The 22605-nt window shown below is 35.6% G+C and overlaps 1 protein-coding gene across 9 annotated transcripts in view; it reads right to left on the bottom strand.

Annotated features, from left to right (window-relative positions):
- The window catches only part of Atm (ATM serine/threonine kinase), a 164775-nt gene that overhangs the window by 140807 nt on the left and 1363 nt on the right, over nt 1-22605 (bottom strand). For all 9 annotated transcript variants that reach the window (XR_013437870.1, XR_013437871.1, XM_078046956.1 and 6 more), the window contains exons 2-5: nt 21435-21532; nt 21241-21353; nt 19878-20023; nt 16260-16424 (exon numbers count right to left, since the gene is read on the bottom strand). Coding sequence is in view for 7 of the 9 variants with exons in the window: in XM_078046956.1 (XP_077903082.1) it covers nt 16260-16424; nt 19878-20023; nt 21241-21353; nt 21435-21506 (496 nt within the window). In the remaining 2 variants the exon portion in view is untranslated. The remainder of the gene's footprint in view (nt 1-16259; nt 16425-19877; nt 20024-21240; nt 21354-21434; nt 21533-22605) is intronic.

The raw sequence follows: 22605 nt of genomic DNA, 5'->3' as shown, positions 1-22605 counted from the left end.
AACTGGGCACAAGGCATTCTTGATCAAAGAATAAAGAGTTTATGTCTCATAAAATGACAGCAGTCTTTTCCTTTCTGCTTCAGATTCTCAGTCCCAAAAACAACATGAAGAGGAACATTTGACACAAGTGAAAACAGTAGGCTGAGAGAAATCCTGGCCTTTTATAAATGACTGGCCTGCAAGAAAATCTGTCGTTTTCTGGAGAAACCCAATAAATATCTTTTATTGGGTTGCAGTGTTGGCTTTTCCTTTTTCACACACTCATACATTCCTGGTGGGACTGCAAATTGGTGCAGCCAATATGGAAAGTAGTACAGAGATTCCTTGGAAAAGAGGGAATGCAACACCATCTGACCCAGCTATCCCACTCTTTGGTCTATACACAAAGGACTTAAAAACAGCATACAATAGGGACACAGCCACATCAATGTTTATAGTAGCACAATTCACAATAGCTAAACTGTGGAACCAAACTAGATGCCCTTCAGTAGATGAATGGATAAAGAAAATGTGGTGTATATAAACACAATGGAATATTACTCAGCAATAAAATAGAATAAAATTATGGCATTTGCAGGTAAATGGATGGAGCTGGAGAAGATAATGTTAAATGAAGTTAGCCAATTCCAAAAAAACAAATGACGAATGTTTTCTCTGATATAAGGGGGCTAATTCATAGTGAGGTTGAGAGGGGGAGCATGGGAGGAATGGAGGAACTTTAGATGGGCAAGTGGTGGGAGGGGAAGGGAGGGGGAATGGGGTTAGGAAAGATGGTAGAATGAGATGGACATCATTACCCTAAGTACATGTATGAAGACAGGAATGGTGTGAAAATACTTTGTATACAATCAGAGATACGAATAATTGTGTTCTATGTGTGTCATATGAATTGTAATGCAGTCTGCTATCATATATAACAAATTAGAATAAAAAAGAAAAAAAATGTTGCCAAAACCAGGCACAGTGACATAAGCTTGTAATCCCAGCAACTTGGGAGGCTGAGGCAGGAGGATCTTGAGATCAAAGCCAGCCTCAGCAAAAGCAATGTGCTAAGCAACTCAATGAGACCCTGTCTCTAAATAAAATACAAAAAATAATAATAAAATAGGGTCCGGGAATGTGGCTCAGTGGTAAGTGCTGTTGAGTTCAATCCCAGGTACCCAAAAATAAAACAAAAGTTGCCAAATCATCACTGATCCAGAAGCTGCACTGAGCTCGCTGGTGCTTAAAAAGCATCTCTATACCTCTAGTGGCCTAGGACAGCTGAGGCAGGAGCCCTGTATGGGACAAGCATGTAGGCGTTGTGATTGACAGACACAGACACACAGAAAAAAACAAACATGACCACAATATTCCAAAAAGCATATATAGTCTACTTAGGCTGGGCCTGAAGGAACCTGAGTAAAACAGGTAGGGTGTGGACCGTACCCAGGGGGGTTCAACTGGAAGACAAAGGTGAGTCCCACTCACTTCTCCTTTGTGTCTGGCAGCACTCGTGTGACCAGCTAAAGCTGGGCAGAAGACTGAGCAATTGAGTGTGAACACACTCAAGGACTAACCCTGCGATGACTGTGCTTGTGAGCAGCAGTGAATGGAGGACTGGCTCCCCCTGTTCCAGACTGAATTTTTTTTAATTTTTTTTTATTATTAGTTGTTCAAAACATTACAAAGCTCTTGACATCATATTTCATACATTTGATTCAAGCGGATTATGAACTCCCATTTTTACCCCGTATACATATTGCAGATTCACATCGGTTACACATCCACGTTTTTACATACTGCCATACTAGTGTATGTTATATTCTGCTGCCTTTCCCATCCTCTACTATCCCCCCTCCCCTCCCAATCTCTTCCCCTCCCATCTTCTCTCTCTACCCCATCTACTGTAATTCATTTCTCTCTCGTTTTTTTTCCCTTTCCCCTCACTTCCTCTTATATGTAATTTTGTATAACAATGAGGTTCTCCTTCCTTTACCATACAATTTTCCTTCTCTCTTTCTTTCCCTCCCGCCTCTCGTCACTGTTTAATGGTGATCTTCTTCTCATGCTCTTCCTCCCTGCTGTTCTTAGTTGCTCTCCTTATATCAAAGATGACATTTGGCATTTGTTTTTTAGGGATTGGCTAGCTTCACTTAGCATAATCTGCTCTAGTGCCATCCATTTCCCGGCAAATGCCATGATTTTGTCATTTTTTAGTGCTGAGTAGTACTCCATTGTGTATCAATGCCACATTTTTTTCAATCCATTCATCTATTGAAGGGCATCTAGGTTGGTTCCACAGTCTAGCTATTGTGAATTGTGCTGCTATGAACATCGATGTGGCAGTATCCCTACAGTACGCTCTTTTAAGGTCATTAGGGAATAGTCCGAGAAGGGGAATAGCTGGGTCAGCAAGAGAAACAATACAAGAGGTAAATAGGGAGCCTACATCCTGGGAACAAATTTTTACTCCTCACACTTCAGATAGAGCCCTAATATCCAGAGTATACAAAGAACTCAAAAAATTAAACAATAACATAACAAATAACCCAATCAACAAATGGGCCAAGGACCTGAACAGACACTTCTCGGAGGAGGACATACAATCAATCAACAAGTACATGAAAAAATGCTCACCATAACTAGCAGTCAGAGAAATGCAAATCAAAACCACCCTAAGATACCATCTCAGTCCACTAAGATTGGCAGCCATTATGAAGTCAAACAACAAGTGCTGGCAAGGATGTGGGGAAAAGGGTACACTTGCACATTGTTGGTGGGACTGCCAATTGGTGAGGCCAATTTGGAAAGCAGACTGATTTCTAAGAAGGCTTCTGAGAACCAGACCAGCATAAGAGGCCAGCTACTGTCTAGCCCTAGGGGCAGGTTGATCTACTCTCTCCAAGGCAGGCACTGTCTAAGAAAGCCCCTGAGGCCTGATTAGATAATAGCCCTACCTTTGGCAACTCCCTTCACAGAACTCAGCAGAAGCTTTCCATTGGGAGTACACCAAACAGGTCCAAAAGGACAAAATATCAACTGACAGTTTGTCCTAACCTACCCCACTTCATACAGGTGAGAAAGGAAGCTGGAGTCTTATATCAAATGGCCTCCATCTTAGAGTGGTCCAACTGGCAGCTCAGAGAGCAATACAAAAACAGGACCGGGTTAATACTCTCACTCCCTACTTTGTTAGTACATAACTCAGGAAGAATTGGAAAAAAAAAAAATGTTGGACATAGAGACCTCCCAATCTGGCCAACTATTTTGACTACTTCAGGGGAGATGGTTCCTTCATTCTTAAGATTTGGGGTTTTTAAAATTCTTTTTCTTATTTCGAAATCTTACACTCCAATAAAATAGAAGACATTAAAGGCATCGACAAATTTCTTAAGTCTTATGATTTGCCCAGATTGAGTCAGGAAGATATACACAATTTAAACAGATGAATATCAAGTGAGGAAATAGAAAAAATCATCAAAAGCTTACCAACCAAGAAAAGTCCAGGACAGGATGGATACACAGTCGAGTTCTACCTTTAAAGAAGAACTAATACCAATACTCTTCAATTTATTTCAGGAAATAGAAAAAGAGGCAGTAATTCCAAACTCATTCTATGAGGCCAATATCACCCTGATTCCAAAACCAGGCAAAGACACCTCAAAGAAAGAAAACTTCAGACCAATATCTCTAATGAACATAGATGCAAAAATTCTCAATAAAATTCTGGCAAATTGAACACAAAAACACATCAAAAAGATTGTGCACCACGTTCAAGTGGGATTCATCCCAGGGTGCAAGGGTGGCTGAACATATGAAAATCAATAAATGTAATTCATCACATCAATAGACTTAAAGATAAGAATCATATGATCATCTCAATAGATGCAGAAAAAGCATTTGATAAAATACAGTACCCCTTTATGTTACAAACACTAGAAAAACCAGGGGTAACAGGAACGTATCTCAACACTGTAAAGGCTATCTACGCTTAGCCTCAGGCCAACATAACTCTAAATGGAGAAAAATTGAAGGCATTCCCTCTAAGAACTGGAACAAGACAGGGATGCCCTCTTTTACGAATTCTATTCAACATAGTTCTTGAAACACTGGCCAGAGCAATTAGACAAATGAAAGAAATCAAAGGGATATGCATAGGAAAAGAAAAACATAAATTAGCACTATTTGCTGGCGATATGATTCTATATCTAGAAGACCCAAAAAACTCCATGAGAAAACTGCTACAACTAGTAAATAAATTCAGCAAAGTAGGAGGATATAAAATCAACACCCATAAATCAAAGGCATTTCTGTATGTCAGTGACAAAGCCTCTGAGAAGGAAATGAGGAAAACTACCCCATTCACAATAGCCTCGAAAAAAAAAATAAGATACTGTAAGGGTCCGGCAGTGACGGAGGAAGAGACCACCAAGAGACGGACTCATGCAACAGCAAAAGGGGGTTTATTGGGGATCCAGCATGCTGGGGCTCTGTGCTCACTCAACAAGGGAGAGCGGCCCAGAGCCCCGAGCAGGGGTTGAGCAGTGCTTAAGTACACTTTTTTAGGGAGGGCAGGACTTTACATACATCAAGTCTCCTTTAACAAATCACCATACACAGCGGGAAAATCAAACAACAATTCTCAAACATGATTAGTACATTCATTGGCGGGAACAGGTCGGGCGGGAGCGACAGGTCACTCCTAAGGAGGGGATACATTCAAACTGACTGGTTTGGGCCCTGAATACCTATGTGCCAAGCTGCACAGGGTCCCGGAGTGCGTACGAGCTGAGTTGCTCGGGGTTGTTAAACAACTAGGTAGTCAAGGGAGATTATCTAATGGGCAGTCCCGGGAATTGTCCTAACAGCTACAGGAACTTCAGGCTTTGAGTGTAGCATAGAAACTTAACAATACCTGGTCCTTTACATTTTAACTCAGGCTTTGCAGCTTAGAAAATTTGCCCTTTCAATACCTGGGAATCAACTTAATGAAAAAGGTGAAAGATCTATTCAATGAAAACTACAGAACCCTAAAGAAAAAAATCAAAGAAGACCTTAGAAGATGGAAAGATCTACCTTGCTCCTGGGTAGGCAGAATTAATATTATCATACTAATGACCATACTACCAAAAGCACTACACAGATTTAATGCAATTCTAATCAAAATCCCAATGTCATTCCTCATAGAAATAGAAAAAGCAATCATAAACTTCATCTGGAAAAAGAAGAGACCCAGAATAGCTAAAGCAATCCTTAGCAGGAAGAGTAGAGCAGGTGGCATCACTATACCAGACCTTAAACTATACTACAAAGGAATAGTAATAAAAACAGCATGGTATTGGCACCAAAACAGACTGGTAAACCAATGGTACAGAATAAAGGACACAGAGACTAACCCACAAAATTACAACTATCTTATATTAGACAAAGGTGCCAAAAACATGCATTGGAGAAAAAAATAGCCTCTTCAACAAATGGTGCTGGGAAACTTGGAAATCCATAGGCAACAAAATGAAATAAAACACAGGCTGGGGATGTGGCTCAAGCGGTAGCGCGCTTGCCTGGCATGCGTGCAGCCCAGGTTCAATCCTCATCACCACGTACAAACAAAGATGTTGTGTGTCTGTCGAAAACTAAAAAATAAATATTAAAAAAAATTCTCTCTCTCTCTCTTAAAAAAAAGTGTGTGTTGAAGTGAAGAGGCAACTGAGTTTTAAAACATCCCTCTAGATTCCACAGATCTTACAATTAGAGGCCTTGGAGGTAGAGGGAGATGGAGAAATTAAAAAAAAAAAAAAGAAAGAAAGAAATAAAACCCATCTCTCTCACCATACACAAAACTTAACTCAAAATGGGTCAAGCACCTAGGAATTAAACCAGAGACTCTACATCTAATAGAAGAAAAAGCTCTAATCTTCAGGCCCCAACTTCCTTAATAAGACTCTGATACTGCAAGAATTAAAACCAAGAATCAATAAATGGGATGGATTCAAACTAAAAAGTTTCTTCTTACCAAAAGAAACAATCTGTGAGATGAAAAAGAGCCAACATCCTGGGAGCAAATTTTTACCCCTCACACATCAGATAGAGCACTAATCTCTAGGGTAGATAAAGAACTCAAAAAACTAAGCACCGAAAAAACTAATAACCCAATCAACAAATGGGCCAAGGACCTGAACAGACACTGCTCAGAAGAGAATATACAATCAATCAACAAATATATGAAAAAACACTCATCATGTCTAGCAATCAGAGAAATGCAAATCAAAACTACTCTAAGATATCATCTCACTCCAGTCGGAATGGCAGCTATTATGAAGACAAACAACAATTAGTGCTGGCGAGGATGTGGGGAAAAAGGTACACTCATACATTGCTGGTGGGACTGCAAATTGGTGTAGCCAATTTGGAAAGCAGTATGGAGATTCCTTGGAAATCTGGGAATGGAATCACCATTTCACGCAGGTATCCCTCTCCTCGGACTATACCCAAAGGACTTAAAAACAACACACTATAGTGAGACAGCTATATCAATGTTTATAGCAGCACAATTCACAATAGCTAAACTGTGGAGCCTACCTAGATGTCCTTCAGTGGATGAATGGATAAAAAAAATGTGGCATATATACACAATGGAATTTTATGCAGCAATAAAATAGAATAAAATCATGGCATTTTCAAGTAAATAGATGAAGTTAGAAAAGATAATGCTAAGTGAAGTTAGCCAATCCCCAAAAAACAAATGCTGAATGTTTTCTCTGATATAAGGAGGCTGACTCATAGTGGGGTAAAGAGGGGGAACATGGGATGAGTAGATGAATTCTAGATAGGGATGAGGGGAGGGAGGGAAAGAGAGGAGGTAGGGGACTAGCAAGGATCGTGGAATGTGATGGACATCATTATCCAAAGTACATGTATGAAGACTTAAATTGGGTGTCAACCTACTCATATACAAACAGAGATATGAAAAATTGTGGTAAGTATGTATAATAAGAATTGTAATGCAAAAAAAGAAAAAAAAAAAACCAAGTACATCTTTTGCCCTCTCTCCCAATACTTTGCTTCTATTTTTTCCTTCCTTCTGTATAAACATCACCTGCTACATCTCTTCTACATTCTCTCCATTCACTTTTTGAACTTTTAAACTGTCTAACTTTCTAACACATTTTCTTTTCCTTAATAAACTGTATTTTTGAGAACTAATTGGCTTATATAAATCCTGTCCCCAACATTAATGCTAATACAGTCGCTGCTGCTGTGCAAGATATAGTTGGCACCTACTCTTCAATTTAAAGCCAGATCTAGTTCATGGTTATTATTTTTACTATTGACAACTGCTGAACTGACCATTCCTGAATACTGGTCTGAATTAATGTTGGAGATATTAGGAACTGGGTATTTACTTTAATGCTGTGTATTGTTTATTTCTCCTCCTTCTGTGAGGTCCTTTGAAACTACAGGGACAATAAATGTTCACAGTTTAGAGTCTACAGCTGAACAAAACATTCTCTGACATTACTCCAATGCAAAGAAGTGGGGAGACAAAAGCCCCAAACCAACAACAAGGACACAAAAAGTACAATCAAAGAGGGAACTCAGGTCCACCCCTTGGCATGTACTCATACATCAAAAACAGAGAAGTCCCAGAACAAATAAGATAATTACACACAAAAGGACACGCATAAAAGGAGGGAGTAGGAAATCCATCTCACTTGATGTTCAAGTCCAAGATCTCAAGGCAAACAACACCCCACCTCCCAAAATCCACAATCAGCCAATAAAGGATCCCATGGATAGTGAGGTGGATGAAAGTCCAGAAAAAGAGTATAAAAAACTGATTATTAAAATGTTCAATTAACTATAAGAAAATCTAAAGAAGGAATTAAGAGAGCAATTACAGGATTGCATATAAATTAAAATGTAAAGACATTTTAATAAAGAAATAGAAATAGTGAAGAGACCAGCGGCTCAGGAGGCTGAGGCAAGAGGATGACAAGTTCAAAGCCAGCTTCAACGACTAAGTGAGGCCCTAAGCAATTCAGCAAGACCCTGTCTCAACATAAAATATAAAAAAAGGTTGAAGATGTGGCTCAGTGGTTGAGCACACCTAAGTTCAATTCCCAGTACAAAAAAAAAAAAGAAATAGAAGAAACCAATAATTCCTAGAAAAGAAAGAAAGACACAACCAATCAAATTAAAAATTCACTTGAAGGCATCAGTAACAAATAAGAATGCATTGATAAAAGAACCTTAGCCCTAGAAGACAGAACTTCAGGTCTGGAACAGGCTATAGGATCTTGAGTACACAGAAGGCAGTAAAGGGAAAAATTATAGCATGTGATCAGAATATACAAGAACTCTGCGAGAACATTAAATGACCAAACCTAAGAATTATTGGGATAGAAGAGAACATAGAGATACAAACTAAAGGTATAAAGAACATTTATATTGTAATGTTCGCAGAATCAATGCAATAAAAAGTTGGTTCTTTGAAAAGATTTTGTTCAGCCAAACTAAACAAAAGAACAAAAGATATGCAAAGAAAAGAAACAGTGAGAAGATACAAATCACTATGATCAGAGATGAAAAGAAGATATCACCACAGACCATTCTGAAATCCAGAGGATTATCAGAACATTTTTAGAAAATTTATACTCCTAGTTTATTAACTTTAAAATCTTGAAGACAATGACAAATTTCTAGATGCATACAACCTGCACAAATTCAATCAGGAAGATACAGAAAACCTAAACAAACCAATATCAAGTTACAAAATCGAAACATCAATTAAAGCCTTCCAAAAAAGAAAAGTCCAAGACCTGACAGATTCTCAGCTGTGTTCTACCAAACTATTATAGAAGAACCACCACTAATTTTTCTCAAATTATTCCTTGAAACTCAAAAGAAGGGAACACTCCCAAATAAATTTTATGAAATGGGTATAGCCATGATTCCAAAGCTGACAAAGACATCAAGGAAAGAAAACCATGGACCAATACCCCTGATGAATATAGATGGAAAAATCCTTAATAAAATTAGCAAATGCATTAAAAAATACATCAAAAAAGGAAAAAAAAGATAATACATCATGATCAAGTAGTTTCATTCCAGGGATACAAGGTTGGTTCAACATAATAATGTAATTCACCACTTAATGAATTAAGACAAAAATCACATGATCATCTCAATAGATGCAGAAAAGGTCTTTTGATAAAATCCAGCAACTATTCATATAAAATACATTGGAGGGATAAAAGGAATTTTACCTCAACATTGTAAAGGCCATCTATGACAAACCCAAATCCAACATCATACTAAATGAGAAAAACTAAGAACATTTCCTCTAAGATCAGGAACAAGACAAGACTGTCCATTCTCACCACTCTTATTCAATACAGTCCTTGAAACATTAGCCAAAGTGATGAGGCAAGAAAAAGAAATCAAAGGCATACAAATAAAAAAGAAGTTGTTAAACTATCTCTGTTAGCCAATGATATGATCCTATATCTAGAAAACCCAAAAACACTCTACCAGAGCCCTTAAATGAATTTAGCAAAGTAGCAGGATACAAGATCAATACCCATAAATCAACAGCCTAACTATACTCCAACAGTGATTCAGCTAAGGAAGAAATCAGAAAAACCATCCCCTTAACAAACAAACAAATACTTAGGAATTAATCTAACTAAGGAGGTGTATGAGATCCACAGTGAAAATTATAAAACATTGAAGAAGGAAAACAAACTAAAAACGACCTTAGAAGATAGAAAGACATCCCATATTCTCGAACAGGCAGCATCAATATTGTCAAAATGGCCATCCTACCAAAAGCAACATACAGATTCAACACAATCTTCATCAAAATATCAACAATATGTGTGTGTGTGTGTGTGTGTGTGTGTGTGTATGAATGTGTGTGTGTGTATGAATGATGTTCCTCACAGAATTAAGAAAAACAATTCTTAAATTCATTTGGAAGAATAAGACACCCAGGATAGGCAAAACAATACTAAGCAAGAAAAGTAAAGTGAAGCAGGAGATATCACAACACCTGAACTGATATACTACACAGCTGTAATAATTAAAACAGCATGGTATCGGCACCAAATAGACATGAAGACCAATGGAACAGAATAGAGGACACAGAGACAAACCCACATACCTACAGCTGTCTGATATTTGACAAAAATGGTGCTGGGAATACTGGATGAGCCATATGTAGAAAAATTAAACTAGACCCCTGTATCTCACCCTGAAAAAACACTCAAATTGAAATGAATCAAAGATTTAGGAATTAGACCAAAAACCTGACAATTGCTACAAGAAAACACAGGGTCAACACTCCATCATGTAAGTGCTGGCACCAACTTCCTTAACAAGACCCATAAAGTGCAAGAAATAAAACCAAAAACCAGTAAGTAGGACGCCATCAAACTACAAAGCTTCTGCACAACAGAGAAAACGATCAAGAGTGTGAAGTGAGAGCTTAGAGAATGGGAGAAAATCTTGGCCAGCTACACTTCCACTAGAGGATTAATATTCAGAATATATAAAGAACTCAAAGCTTAACACCAAAAAACTCCAAATAATCCAATGAATAAATGGACAAGGAACTAAAACAGAAACTTCTCAAAACAAGAAACAAATGGCCAACAAATATATTTAAAAAAAAAATACTCAACATCTCTAGCAATCAAGGAAATGAAAACCAAAACAACATTAATATTTCACCTCACTCCAATGATCAAAAATATAAATAACAAATGCTGGTGAGGCTGTGGGGAAAAAGGTTCACTTGTACATTGTTGGTGGGATTGCAGCCTAGTACAACCACTCTGGAAAGAAGTATGGAGGTTCTTCAAAAAACTAGGGGTGGAACCAGCTTATGACCCAGCTATTCCACTCCTTGGTATTTTCCCAAAAGATCTAAACTCAGCATACTATAGCGATACAGCCAACTACATGTTTATAGCAGTACAATTCACTATAGCTAAATTATGGAATCAATCCAGATGCCCATCAATAGATGAACAGATTAAGAAACTGGGGTATATCTCTACAATGGAGTTCTACTCAGCCATAATAAAGAATGAAACTATGGCATCTGCCAGTAAATGGATGGAAATGAAGAATATCACACTAAGTGAAATAAGCCAAACTCAGAAATTCAAAGGTCAAATATTAAGATAGAGTGAAATAAAGGAAAGGAAGAGGGAAGGATAGGATAAGATAAAGAACCAATCAAATAAAAATTAATAGCTGAGTAAAAGAAAGTCTAGTAGAGTAGACAAAGGAGAATGCGAGAGGGGAGGAAAGAGAGGTGGGAAAAAGCAGAGGAAAAAGCAGGGAATCATGCTGAAATCAATATCCCAATGGTGTATATCGTGGGAACTGAAGGTTGGCTAAATATTTGAAAAATCCATCATTGTAAGGCATCAGACTAACAACAACAAAAACCTTAGATAATCATATCAATAAATACTTTTCCTTGTTTTTTTTTAAAAAACTGAACATCCATTCATAATTTAAAAAAATACTAGCAGTAATAATGGATAGAAAGAACTATCCTCAACCTGTATTGATAGCTAATAGCCTGCTTATTGGTCTAACCCTGAATGGTTTCCCTAAGATCAGAGGAAGGCAAATTTGTCTATTCTTATTGCTGTTATTCAATATCATGCTGGTGGTAAAGCTATTAAACAAAAACTTTGGGGAAAAAACAAAGGGGAAGAGTTTCATAACACTAGGCTACAGATTTGGCAATGATTTCTCTGATAGAACAACAAAAGAAAATAAACTGGGCTTCATCTCATTAAAAAGTTTTTGTGCATCAAAAGACACTATCAACAATGAAAAAGCAACCCCTGGAACAAGAGAAAATATTTGCAAACTATACATCTGGTAAGAAATTAATATCTATAATATATTTTTTAAAACTCCTACAACAAAAACAAACCTAACTAAAAATAGGCAAAGGATAGGAAATGTTGATAATGGAAGAGACTAAGAACTGGGGTTGTGGGGAATATATGAGAGATCTATAAATTCTCAACTTTGCTGTGAACCTAAAATTACTAAAAAAATAAATAAAAATAATAAAAAAGGACAAAGCACTTAAACATTTCTCTATAAGAATATAAACTGACAATAAACATGAAAAGTTCAACATCACTAGTCATTAAGGAAATGCAAATGAAACACCATTTTACTTTATCATTCAAAAAACAGAGAAAATAAATGGTGAAAATGTGAAGAAATTTAAACCCTTGTCCATGTAAAATGGAGCAGCCTCTGGGGAAAACATATCTTGGTTCCTCAAAAATTAAATATAGAATTATCATATCAGCAATTTCACTTCTGAATATAAATCTGAAAGAAATGAAAGCAGGAAACCCAAAAGATATTTATACACAGCAGTATTCTTAATAATAACCAAAAAGTAGAAACCTAAGTGTCCATCAATGAATAAACAAAATGTGACATTTTGTTCAGAATATTGTTCAGTCTTAAAAGTGAAGGAAAGTCTGATCTGCTCCTACAAGATGGATGAGCATCAATGACATTTGGTAAGTGTCATAAGCCAATTGCAAAGGACAAATACTGCTTTTGCCTGCTTTGTTCAGGTTGCTATTAACTATCTATCATATACTGGCTTATAAACAACAGAAATTTATTTCTCACATTTCTGGGGAATGGAAGTGTGAAATCAAGGTGCAGGTATGGTCCACTTCTGATAATCCTCTTTTGCATTGCAAACTGCTGACTTCTACCTGTATTCTCATATGGCAGAAAGAGAGAAAGCTGGCTGTCTGGTCTCATGACCTAAAGACTTCACAAATGCCACAATTCCAAATATCCTCACATTAGGGAATTAGACTTTAACACAAATTTTATGGTAATACAGGCATCTAGTCCGTTCAACGAATAATCTAGAACTTCAAATTCAAAGTTGAATAGTATTAAGAATTGTAATGCAAAATAAATAAATAAACACATTTTTAAAAACAAGTTGAATATTTAGCTGTCAGGAGCCAGTGGGAATAGCAAATAGAGAATTACTATTCGATGGTGTTATGAGTTCATCTCCTGTTACTATAATGAAACACCTGAAGCCAAAAAAACTTTATAAAAAGAGGTTTATTGAGCTCATAGTTCTGGAGGTTGGGGTCTGATGATGGTCTCAAGGCAGATGGCACCTCAATGGTGGGAATGCATGTGAGAGGGGGTTGGGTCGGGGGAGAGCTAACATAGTCAGAGGAAGCCAAAGATGCAGGAGTCAAGCTCAGGCTTTTAATAACCCCTTGTGTTTTCAGGAGCTAAATGAAGATCCCAGGAACTATGTTAAATCCCTCTCAAGGGCATGCCTCCCATAATCTAACACTAGACTTTAGTTCTACAAAGCCATATTAAGAACCAAGTCTCCAACACATGAACCCTTGTGTGGATGAACTCAACCCACATCCAAACCACAGCAAATGAATAGAGAAAAAAAGTTCTGGAGATAGAAGGGATAGTTATACACAACAATGTTAGGGATTTTTTTTTTTTTTTTTGTGTGTGTGTGTGTGTGTGTGTGTGTGTGTGTGTGGTTAAACTGGGGCCCCAACCCTGGTTATACAACAATGTGAATGTGCTTAATGCTACTGAACTATATGTTTAAAAATGGTTAAAAATCATAAATTTTCTTAAACTTATTTCACCATGGGGTGGAAAATACTGATGATTCTAGCCAGGTTAGAAAAAAATAAAAGCCACATGGTTAAGAAGAAAAAAATTACTACTTGCAGGTGTCATGATTATCTACGCAGAAAAATTACACACACACACACACACACAAAAAAAAAAAGGCCTTATAAGTAACAGAAGATTTTAACAAAGTGCTAGGATACAGTGGTCCACACCTGTGATCCCAGTGGCTCAGGAGGCTGACATGGACAGATCTCAAGTTCAAAGCCAGCCTCAGCAACAGCGAGGCACCATGCAACTCAGTGAGACTCTGCCTCTAAATAAAATATAAAATAGGGCTGGGAATGTGGTTCAGTGGCTGACTGCTCCCAAGTTCAATCCCCAATACCCAAAAAAATAAATAAAAAATTTAAAATTTTTTTTTAAAAAGATACAAAAATCACTTGTACATCAGTATAATAGCACTGAATGACTTGGAAAATGAAACTTCAAAAACAGTGCAATTTAACTATCAAGAATATGAGCCACAATAAGTGTCAGTGAGGATGTAGGGAAAAAGGTACACTCAGACACTGCTGGTGGGACTGCAAATTGGTGTAACCACTACGGAATGCAGTACGGAGATTACTCAGAAAACTTAGAATGGAACCACCATTTGACTCAGTTATCCCAGTCCTCAGTGTATACCCAAAGAACTTAAAATCTGCAAACTACAGTGACACAGCCACATCAATGTTTCTAGCAGCTCAATTCACAATAGCTAAACTATGAAACCAACCTAGATGCCCTTCAACAGATCAATGGGTAAAGAAAATGCGATACATATACACAGTGGAGTATTACTCAGCCTTAAAAAATGAAAGTATGGCATTTGCAGGTAAATGAAGCGGGAAAATATCATGCTAACTGAAATAAGCCAAACCCTCAAATCCAAAGGCTGAATGTATGATTATACTACCAATGTGAGTCTGCACTATGTTCAGCCAGAGAAGAAGTTGTGCTCCATTTGTACAATGTGTCTAAATGCATTCTACTGTCATGTATAACTAATCACAACAAATTTAAAAATTTTTAAAAATTTATTAACCAATTAATTTAAAAAATAGTGCAATTTACAAACTACTGCAGTATACAAATTTAACAAAACATGTATAAAATCTCTCTGGTGACAGTAATAGGACACTAATGAAAAATATAAAAAGACCTAAATAAATGGAGATATCATATTCATTTGATATTTCAGTGACACCACATTGTTAAGATGGCTACGCATTCTTAATTGTTCAATAAACAAAACATCTATGAAAATTTCAGCATGATATTTTGTAGAAATCAATAAGCTAATTCCAAAATTTATATGGAGATGAAGGTTCAGTCTTAGGGTATGTTCTCATCTCATTCTAAATTCTCCCCATAAAAAAATATCATAACCATGGCTTAAATTACTACTTCTACCAAACACACTTTGAGGACTATTCAAAAAGTGAAGTCTATGCTCAAGCAAGAAGCAAGCCTGAGAAAAGGGAATTACAAAAATTACTGAAAATAAGACTGATAATAAGAAGTAACACTAGTTTTCTGAAGAACAAAAAGCAGGTTAGACAACAAATTATATGGAAGAATCATACCAAAGAGACTGAGGAAAGGACTGCCCTGTTACAGTATAATCAGTCGTAAGCAATAATCTAAAGTTCCCAAATATACAAAATATGATTAGACCACTCTGGTGAGACATCTGGCTGAGAATGGTAGGTATCATTGGCTTACTTGAGTCCATTGTTTGATGGAACAGCAACAGCCCAAATAACTCACAAGAAATTACTGCAACTATTGAGAATTCCTTAATTCATTTGGAAAAGTAGAATAATGCAGAAGTGAGGGCACTATTTCATGGCTTTGTAGTTCATATATATCTCATTTTGAAATCATAAAATTAACAATAAATATAGGTAAATGTCTTTTAATTTAGTTAACAAAAATCAGCCTTAATATTCAGAGCTAGTGGATTAGTAGACTTTAACATCTGGCTTAAAATCATCTCAATAATGGCAAATCCCACTTTAATCCATTAAATTCTCTCAGAATTGTTCCACTTTTAAAATCAATAAACTGAAATATTTCAGATTCTGACCATAATTTCCTTTTTCCATGATCATTGAGTACCTCTGATCAATAAACTAGAAACACTAGATTCTTGCCTAACACCCATTCTATCTATCTAGTAAATCACTGGATCTTGTATATTTCATTCTAATACACTAATTTCCATTATCTTACCAGGAACCTGTTAATTCCCTAATCCAATTGATACTTCTGTATCTTGTCCTCTTCATAACATTAGTGGACTTAATACTTCAGAAAGTATGTATTAAATGAAAATTAAGGACATTTTGTTTAAAATTAAAGAGCAAATATCACAGAATATACAAGATGGTACAACCACATCAAAAGACTGATACTCAATTTCTTTCACTAAAGTACTATGAAAGTGTGAGGTCATTTGGGCGATACAGATGCACTATGAATGCTTTTATTGGTGAAAGTCCATGTCATGAGGAAAAAAATCATAAATAGCAACCTTCAAAACATACCTAGCCACTGTTGCTGTGATATCTCACACCAGTATTTTCTCACTGAAAGAATGTCTTTGAGTAGTATGTTGCTACAATCAGCTCCATAAATAACCCCATTGGATGAATCTTTCACTGTCTCCATGATATAATTCAAGAGTTCATGACATTTTAGTCTGGGTGCTCCTATTAAAAATAAAACAAAGAAACATATAAAAATATTTCTCTCATCAATAAACTGGCAGCAACATTAGATTCTTCTCTAGCACATACTCTATCTGTATAGTAAATCACTAGATTTAAAATCTTAAATTAAGAACACTTGTCCTGGATGTAATGGCACACACTTGTAATCCCAGTTACTTGAGAGGCTGAGGCAGGAGCAATCATCGAAAAAAGTCAGCCTCAGTACTTAGCAAGGCCTCAGTACTTAGCAAGGCCCTAAGCACTGAGGGAGACCCTGTCTCTAAATAAATAAATAAATAAATAAATAAAAAGGGCTGGGGATATGGCTCTGTGGTTAAATACAACTGGATTCAATTCCTGATACAAAAAAAAAAAAAAAACTTGGAATGAAAGAATACTTAAAATAACAACATTTGGGACATTAATCTCTCCTTTTCACAGAACAAGGATTAAAAAATATGGCCCAAGAGCTGGGGTGGTAGCTCATAGTTGAGTGATTGCCTTGCATGTGTGAGGCACTGGGTTCGATCTTCAGCACCACATTAAAAAAATAAATAAAATAAAGATATTGTGTCCATCTACCAAAAAAAAAAAAAAAAAAAACACCTATGGCCCAAGAGCAAAGTCAGCCAGTTGTCTGTTTTTGTAAATAAAGTTTTTTTTTTTAATATTTACTTTTGAGGTGTAGTCGAACACAATACCTTTATTTTATTTATTTATTTTTATGTGGTACTCCAGATTGAACCCAGGGCCTCGCACATGCTAGGCAAGCACTCTACCACTGAGATATAATAAAGTTTTATTCGAATAGAGTCACATGCACGCCCATTGTGTACAGCTGCTTTCAGGACAAAATAACAGAGTAATTAAGGCAAAGAACACATGGTCTGTAAAGTTAAAATATTTACTATCTAATCCATCTACACATGAAGTTTGTCAAGCCCTGCAGGAATATACAGCAAAATCAATAATTATTCTATCCTTACTAATTCACCTTCACAGTTTTAGCATTAGACTTAAAATGATGCAAAATTCCTTCCCACTTTTATAAAGAATGAATTTATTAGAATAACAAGATTACAAGAAGGCTCTTTACATTGAAAAATAAACATTCTTCCAAGTTCTACAATAGATACACAAACGATATACAAATATGTAAGGCGTAATTTTAATAGCATATTATTTGAGATTCTGAAAATTCAGCATTAATATATATTCTTAAAGGTATAAAAACTATATTTAAAAATAACTATTTTAGTAATTCATACTAACGTCATAGCTCAAATGTTATCATAATTTCAATAATGACTTATACACTGATATACCTTATTCCGTAAGTATGTCATAATTTTAAGCACCTGATCAAGATGAACTGTACTACCACATGAACCTTTTTTTTTTTTTTTTTTTTTTGGATACTGGGGATTGAACACAAAGGTGCTTTATCCTGAGCTACATCCCCAGTCCTTTTTATTTTTAGACAGTGTCTTGCTAAGTTGCTTATAGTCTTGTTAAAGCTGAGGTGGCCTTTATCTTGCTATCTTCCTGCTTCAACCTCCCAGGTCACTGAGATTACAGGCATGTGCCACTGTGCCTGGCCCCCATATAATATTCTTGACATCATGTGCATCTCTCTCCTACAAAAATGTTTTTATCATCTACGATGTCTGTTGTTTTATCAAATCCTTAGGGAAGGGAATTAATCTTTATATCCCCATAAATAGCTATGTAAACTAATATTAGGCTGAAATCATATTTTTCAATGTTGTTTATTCCAATATATTCTGTTCTCTCCCAAATTGGAGAAGTGTTTCAAGAATTATACTAAAAAAAATTCATGCTGACATATTTTTTTCCCTAAAAGTAAAAACTGTCTTATATCAGGGGAGTAGCTTAGTGGTAGAGCAATTGCTTATATAGAGCAGTTTTTATGACCAAAAAAAAAAAAAAAACTGTCTTAAAAAGACCTAAGGTGCTTACAGAAACTTCATGGAAGTTCATGGAATGAACATTTTTCACAGGTTGGTTTCTTGTTTTCTACGCTCTCTGCTTTGTGCAGATGCAGACAAATGCTAACATAATGGAATGAAAAATATTTCCTTATTTGTTCTTTCCCAGCTGCCTTTCTCTTATTTTTTTCCCCCCTAATGTCTTGTTTCTATCATACCACTTATGAATACCAATGCTAACCAAGTTTGTCAAAATCTGGACATGTGGGGCTGGGGTTGTGGATCAGTGGTAGAGTGCTTGTCTAGCACTTGAGGCCCTGGGTTTGATCCTCAGCACCACATAAAAATAAACAAAATAAAACTATTGTGTCCAACTAAAAAATAAATATTGAAAAAATGTGTTTAAATATTTACAAACATCTGGGTTTTCTGATTCATAAAGTTGCTACCAAAATCATATCCTTAACTGCAAGGACTACAGAGTCTGAGCCCAGAAGTCCCTAAACAAATGTTTCTTCTTCGGCACTGAGTAAATGCCCATTTCCTTACAAAAGCTTACCTGTATTTTGATTAAAAAATACCACTGTACAAGTTCAGCTCTAAAATATGGGAGATATACTGCTTATCAGTAGCTAAAAAGACCTAGCTTTTGTTGCTGTCATTTTTCTTAAGTGATAGTAAACACAACATTAGCTGAGGATGGGTTTTGCTTGCCAAAGAAATTAATGTGACCTCAGAAAGAATTCAGTAAAAATATACAATAAAAGATATGCAAAAGCTGTTCTATCTGTACTCATCAGAATATACCCAAAAAATTGATCACCACACCTCGGGAGATATAATTAAACTAACGAATATTCAGGGGGGCAGGGATTGTGGCTCAGTACAGTGCTCGCCTAGCACATGCAAGGCCCTGGGTTCAAACTTCAGCACCACCTAAAAATAAATAAATAAAGGTACTGTGTCCATCTACAACTAAAAAATAAATATTTAAAAAGAAAAGAGTATTAAGAAGAGAGTGAAATAAAAACTAAAGTCATATGAGCTAAAGAAAGAAGTATATTTACCTAAGAGGACTCAAGGGAAATACTATGGCTATCTTCAAATACCCCAAAGGATCTCATGATAAAAACATGATTAAGTAGGTATTTTTGTGTATTCTTAGAAGCACTAACAAAAAACAGACAGGGTTTAAATAAAGCTGTTCAAAGATAGAAAAGAAAGTTGAATATATTCAGTCATTTACACAGTATTTGTATCTGAGTGCTTGGGATGTAGAGAGGGATACAAGAATGAGGAATTCAAATAATTTTTAATCCTTTTAATTCTAAGACTTTATCATTTTAAGCTTGAATAAATTCTCCAAAATATTTGAACCTACAGTATTAAAATTCATTATATATGCTAGAAGCTATAATTAACATACTTATGTTACCATATTCAGATCAAACTATTGTATGGTAGCCTATTAAACCATTTATTTCAAATAAATAATGTTGCTTACTTTTATTTGCACATTTGATGAAGTATCTGACCAAACTACTGATTTCTTGCATCTTTTTCTGTCTGGAGGTTTGTGTTGAGGCTGATACATTTGGTTTTGCTGTCCTCAAACATTCTGTTTCTTTCTGAATGTATTTCTGCAAAAATCTTCAAGAAAATGAAATAGAATTCCAGAAAAACAATTATGCTTAAATATTTATAATTTTAAAATGTTCTTAATGTCATCACAAAGAACATCTTTTAAAACCACACTGCTTTGCTCAATGTACCAGCTAACTGAAACAAATCCCTTTTTCAAGGCCTAACCTCTACAATACCAATATAGAGTCTGGCCTGCAATGTTCTCAATCTATAGCCTTCCTGACTTTTTATTTTATTACTTGCTTTCTCATTTTGTCATTAAAATTTCACAATATTACTGAGGGCTTTCAACCCTCTCTTCCTCCTTCCTAACTACCTGAGCATACCTATAGCCTTTAAGTGAAGCTCTACCTTCATGACTAGCCAGTAGTATCAGGTGCCAATTTGGCCTACCTAATCAGCTAATACAAAAGAGTACTCACCTTTATGTAATGACTGTATTAGTGGTATCTAAAATAAACCAAATAACCAGAGAACAAGGAACATGCATTTTTCATGTCACATTTATTCAAATCTGTAACAGTGTAGTACCAAGTAAGAGCTAAAAAACTGTTTATCTGTTCTAAATACTAAAAGACAACTAAATATTCCTATTTCCTCTTGACTGCAAATATTGTTTCAAGTTATTTAATGCCCTCAATATTCTACATTAATTTTAAATACTTCATCTTTCCCAAGCCTTAAAAACTGCTACAAATGGACTTTATGACTGAAAATCATGTCTGAATGTAAAAACCCATCAACTCTGTTTGCCACTTCGTTCTATCCAAGGATCATATCTTTTCATTGCCTAAGATTTTATTTTTTAACTGTATTCATCTCAAAGTATCCTAATATTTCGTTCACCTGTTTTACTATAACTTAACCCATGGCAGCTGCTCTTAATTCCAGTAATAAAGATGTCAAAATAACAATTAAGTATTTGTTATAACTTCAAATTTTTCCTCTAATTTGCAATGAATTCTTACAAACTAATCCATATGAAAGGAATTCTTTCTCAATATCAGTGGGACATGTATAAGACATTTTGTGAAACACTGATTTAATACTTTAAGCATTCCATATAATAAGCATCCTTTAAATATAATGCTTTGGATAATCATTAAGTGCTAATTTCATATGCAAGGCACAATAAAACACAAGTAGCAAAGCCTTACAAAAACAATATCTCAACAGAAATAAAACTGAAAGACAAAGCAAAGACAATTTTAAATGTACAGTACCTAAAAACAGCATCCCAATTCAAATATTTTCCTTGTTTGGAATCTGAATGCCTATCTAAATGTTGAACTGTTTCAGGATCCCGAATCAGGCGTTTAAATTTCTCAACTTCTTTCTGAAAACAAAAATGAACATGATAATGTATTACCGATCACATTCAATTTCAAGGAAAAATTAAATCTAAGCCATTTACTACCCTTCGTTCTGTAGCTCTATCATGTTCTAGTTGTCGGCAGCAAATAAGCAGATCATTAAGTGCTAAACTCATGGTTCAGGATTTCAGAACATTAGTATCTGTAAAAAAAAAATAATATATATATTAATAATAATTAATAATAATTATGTAATCGTTTACTTCATTTATATATTTTTCTCATGCTAGGGACTGATCCCAGAGCCTTACAAAAGCTAAGCACATGCTCTACCATTGAACTACACTTCCAGCCTTTACATAACTTAGACTGTGTTATTAACAAGCATATTGTCATCAAAGGCACAGTGGTTTTTAATATCTGCATGTTCCAATATTCAGTTAAATTTAAAATACTTAAATTTAAAATATTTCTTAGAACATATAAAAACAATGTTCCAGTACTCAAATTTATTCTTTGTTTACAGTAGCAGGATAAAGTCTAATTTTCTTGGGGAAAAAAACAGTTCAGTATTATCTACATAAATAGAAGATGTTCATTCATTGATACATAAAACAATATTTCCTTCACACCTACTATGTTCAAAATACTATTTTAGGGATAGCTAACCCCCCCACAACAAAAAACGAACTAAACTAACACAAATCCTATCCTTATGGAGCTATATGTGGGGAAGAGGAAAATAAACAAGTAAAATGATAAAACCATGGGGAATTCCAAATTGTGATATATGCCTCAAGGCAACAAAAACAAAAGAAAATAACAGTACCGAGGATGGTGTTAGATAAATTGTCAGGGAACACATCTCAAAGGAAGTTATCATAAAGTCAAGATCTGAATGAAGTGATGCCAATTATATAAGGAGCTAGAAGACCAACACTGTAGGGAAAGAGACTAGTATAACCAGAGTCCCAAGAAGAGTGTGGTATGTTGGAGAAACTAAAGGTTCCACTCCCAACATTCAACTGAAATGATACAGATTTCTAAGCCTTTGAATTGATAAATCCAATGTTCCTTTTCAGATTTTAATCAAGTTAATCTCTTTGAAGACTTTCATAAAGACTACATCCTGTCTTCTGAGAAATAATTCTGGCTTGACATGCCATTCTTGAGCACGTGAACTCTATAGTAATATTGTATTGCTTCAAATCCTGATCCAGTCACATAAAAACTCTACAATATAGACAAAGTTTGTTCATTAATCTCTCCAAATCC

The sequence above is a fragment of the Ictidomys tridecemlineatus genome, chromosome 4 (assembly GCF_052094955.1).
Source record: "Ictidomys tridecemlineatus isolate mIctTri1 chromosome 4, mIctTri1.hap1, whole genome shotgun sequence".
In the NCBI taxonomy this organism is placed as follows: domain Eukaryota; kingdom Metazoa; phylum Chordata; class Mammalia; order Rodentia; family Sciuridae; genus Ictidomys; species Ictidomys tridecemlineatus.
The sequence above is the reverse complement of the archived record's forward strand: the minus strand, read 5'-3'. Positions and strand labels throughout refer to the sequence as shown.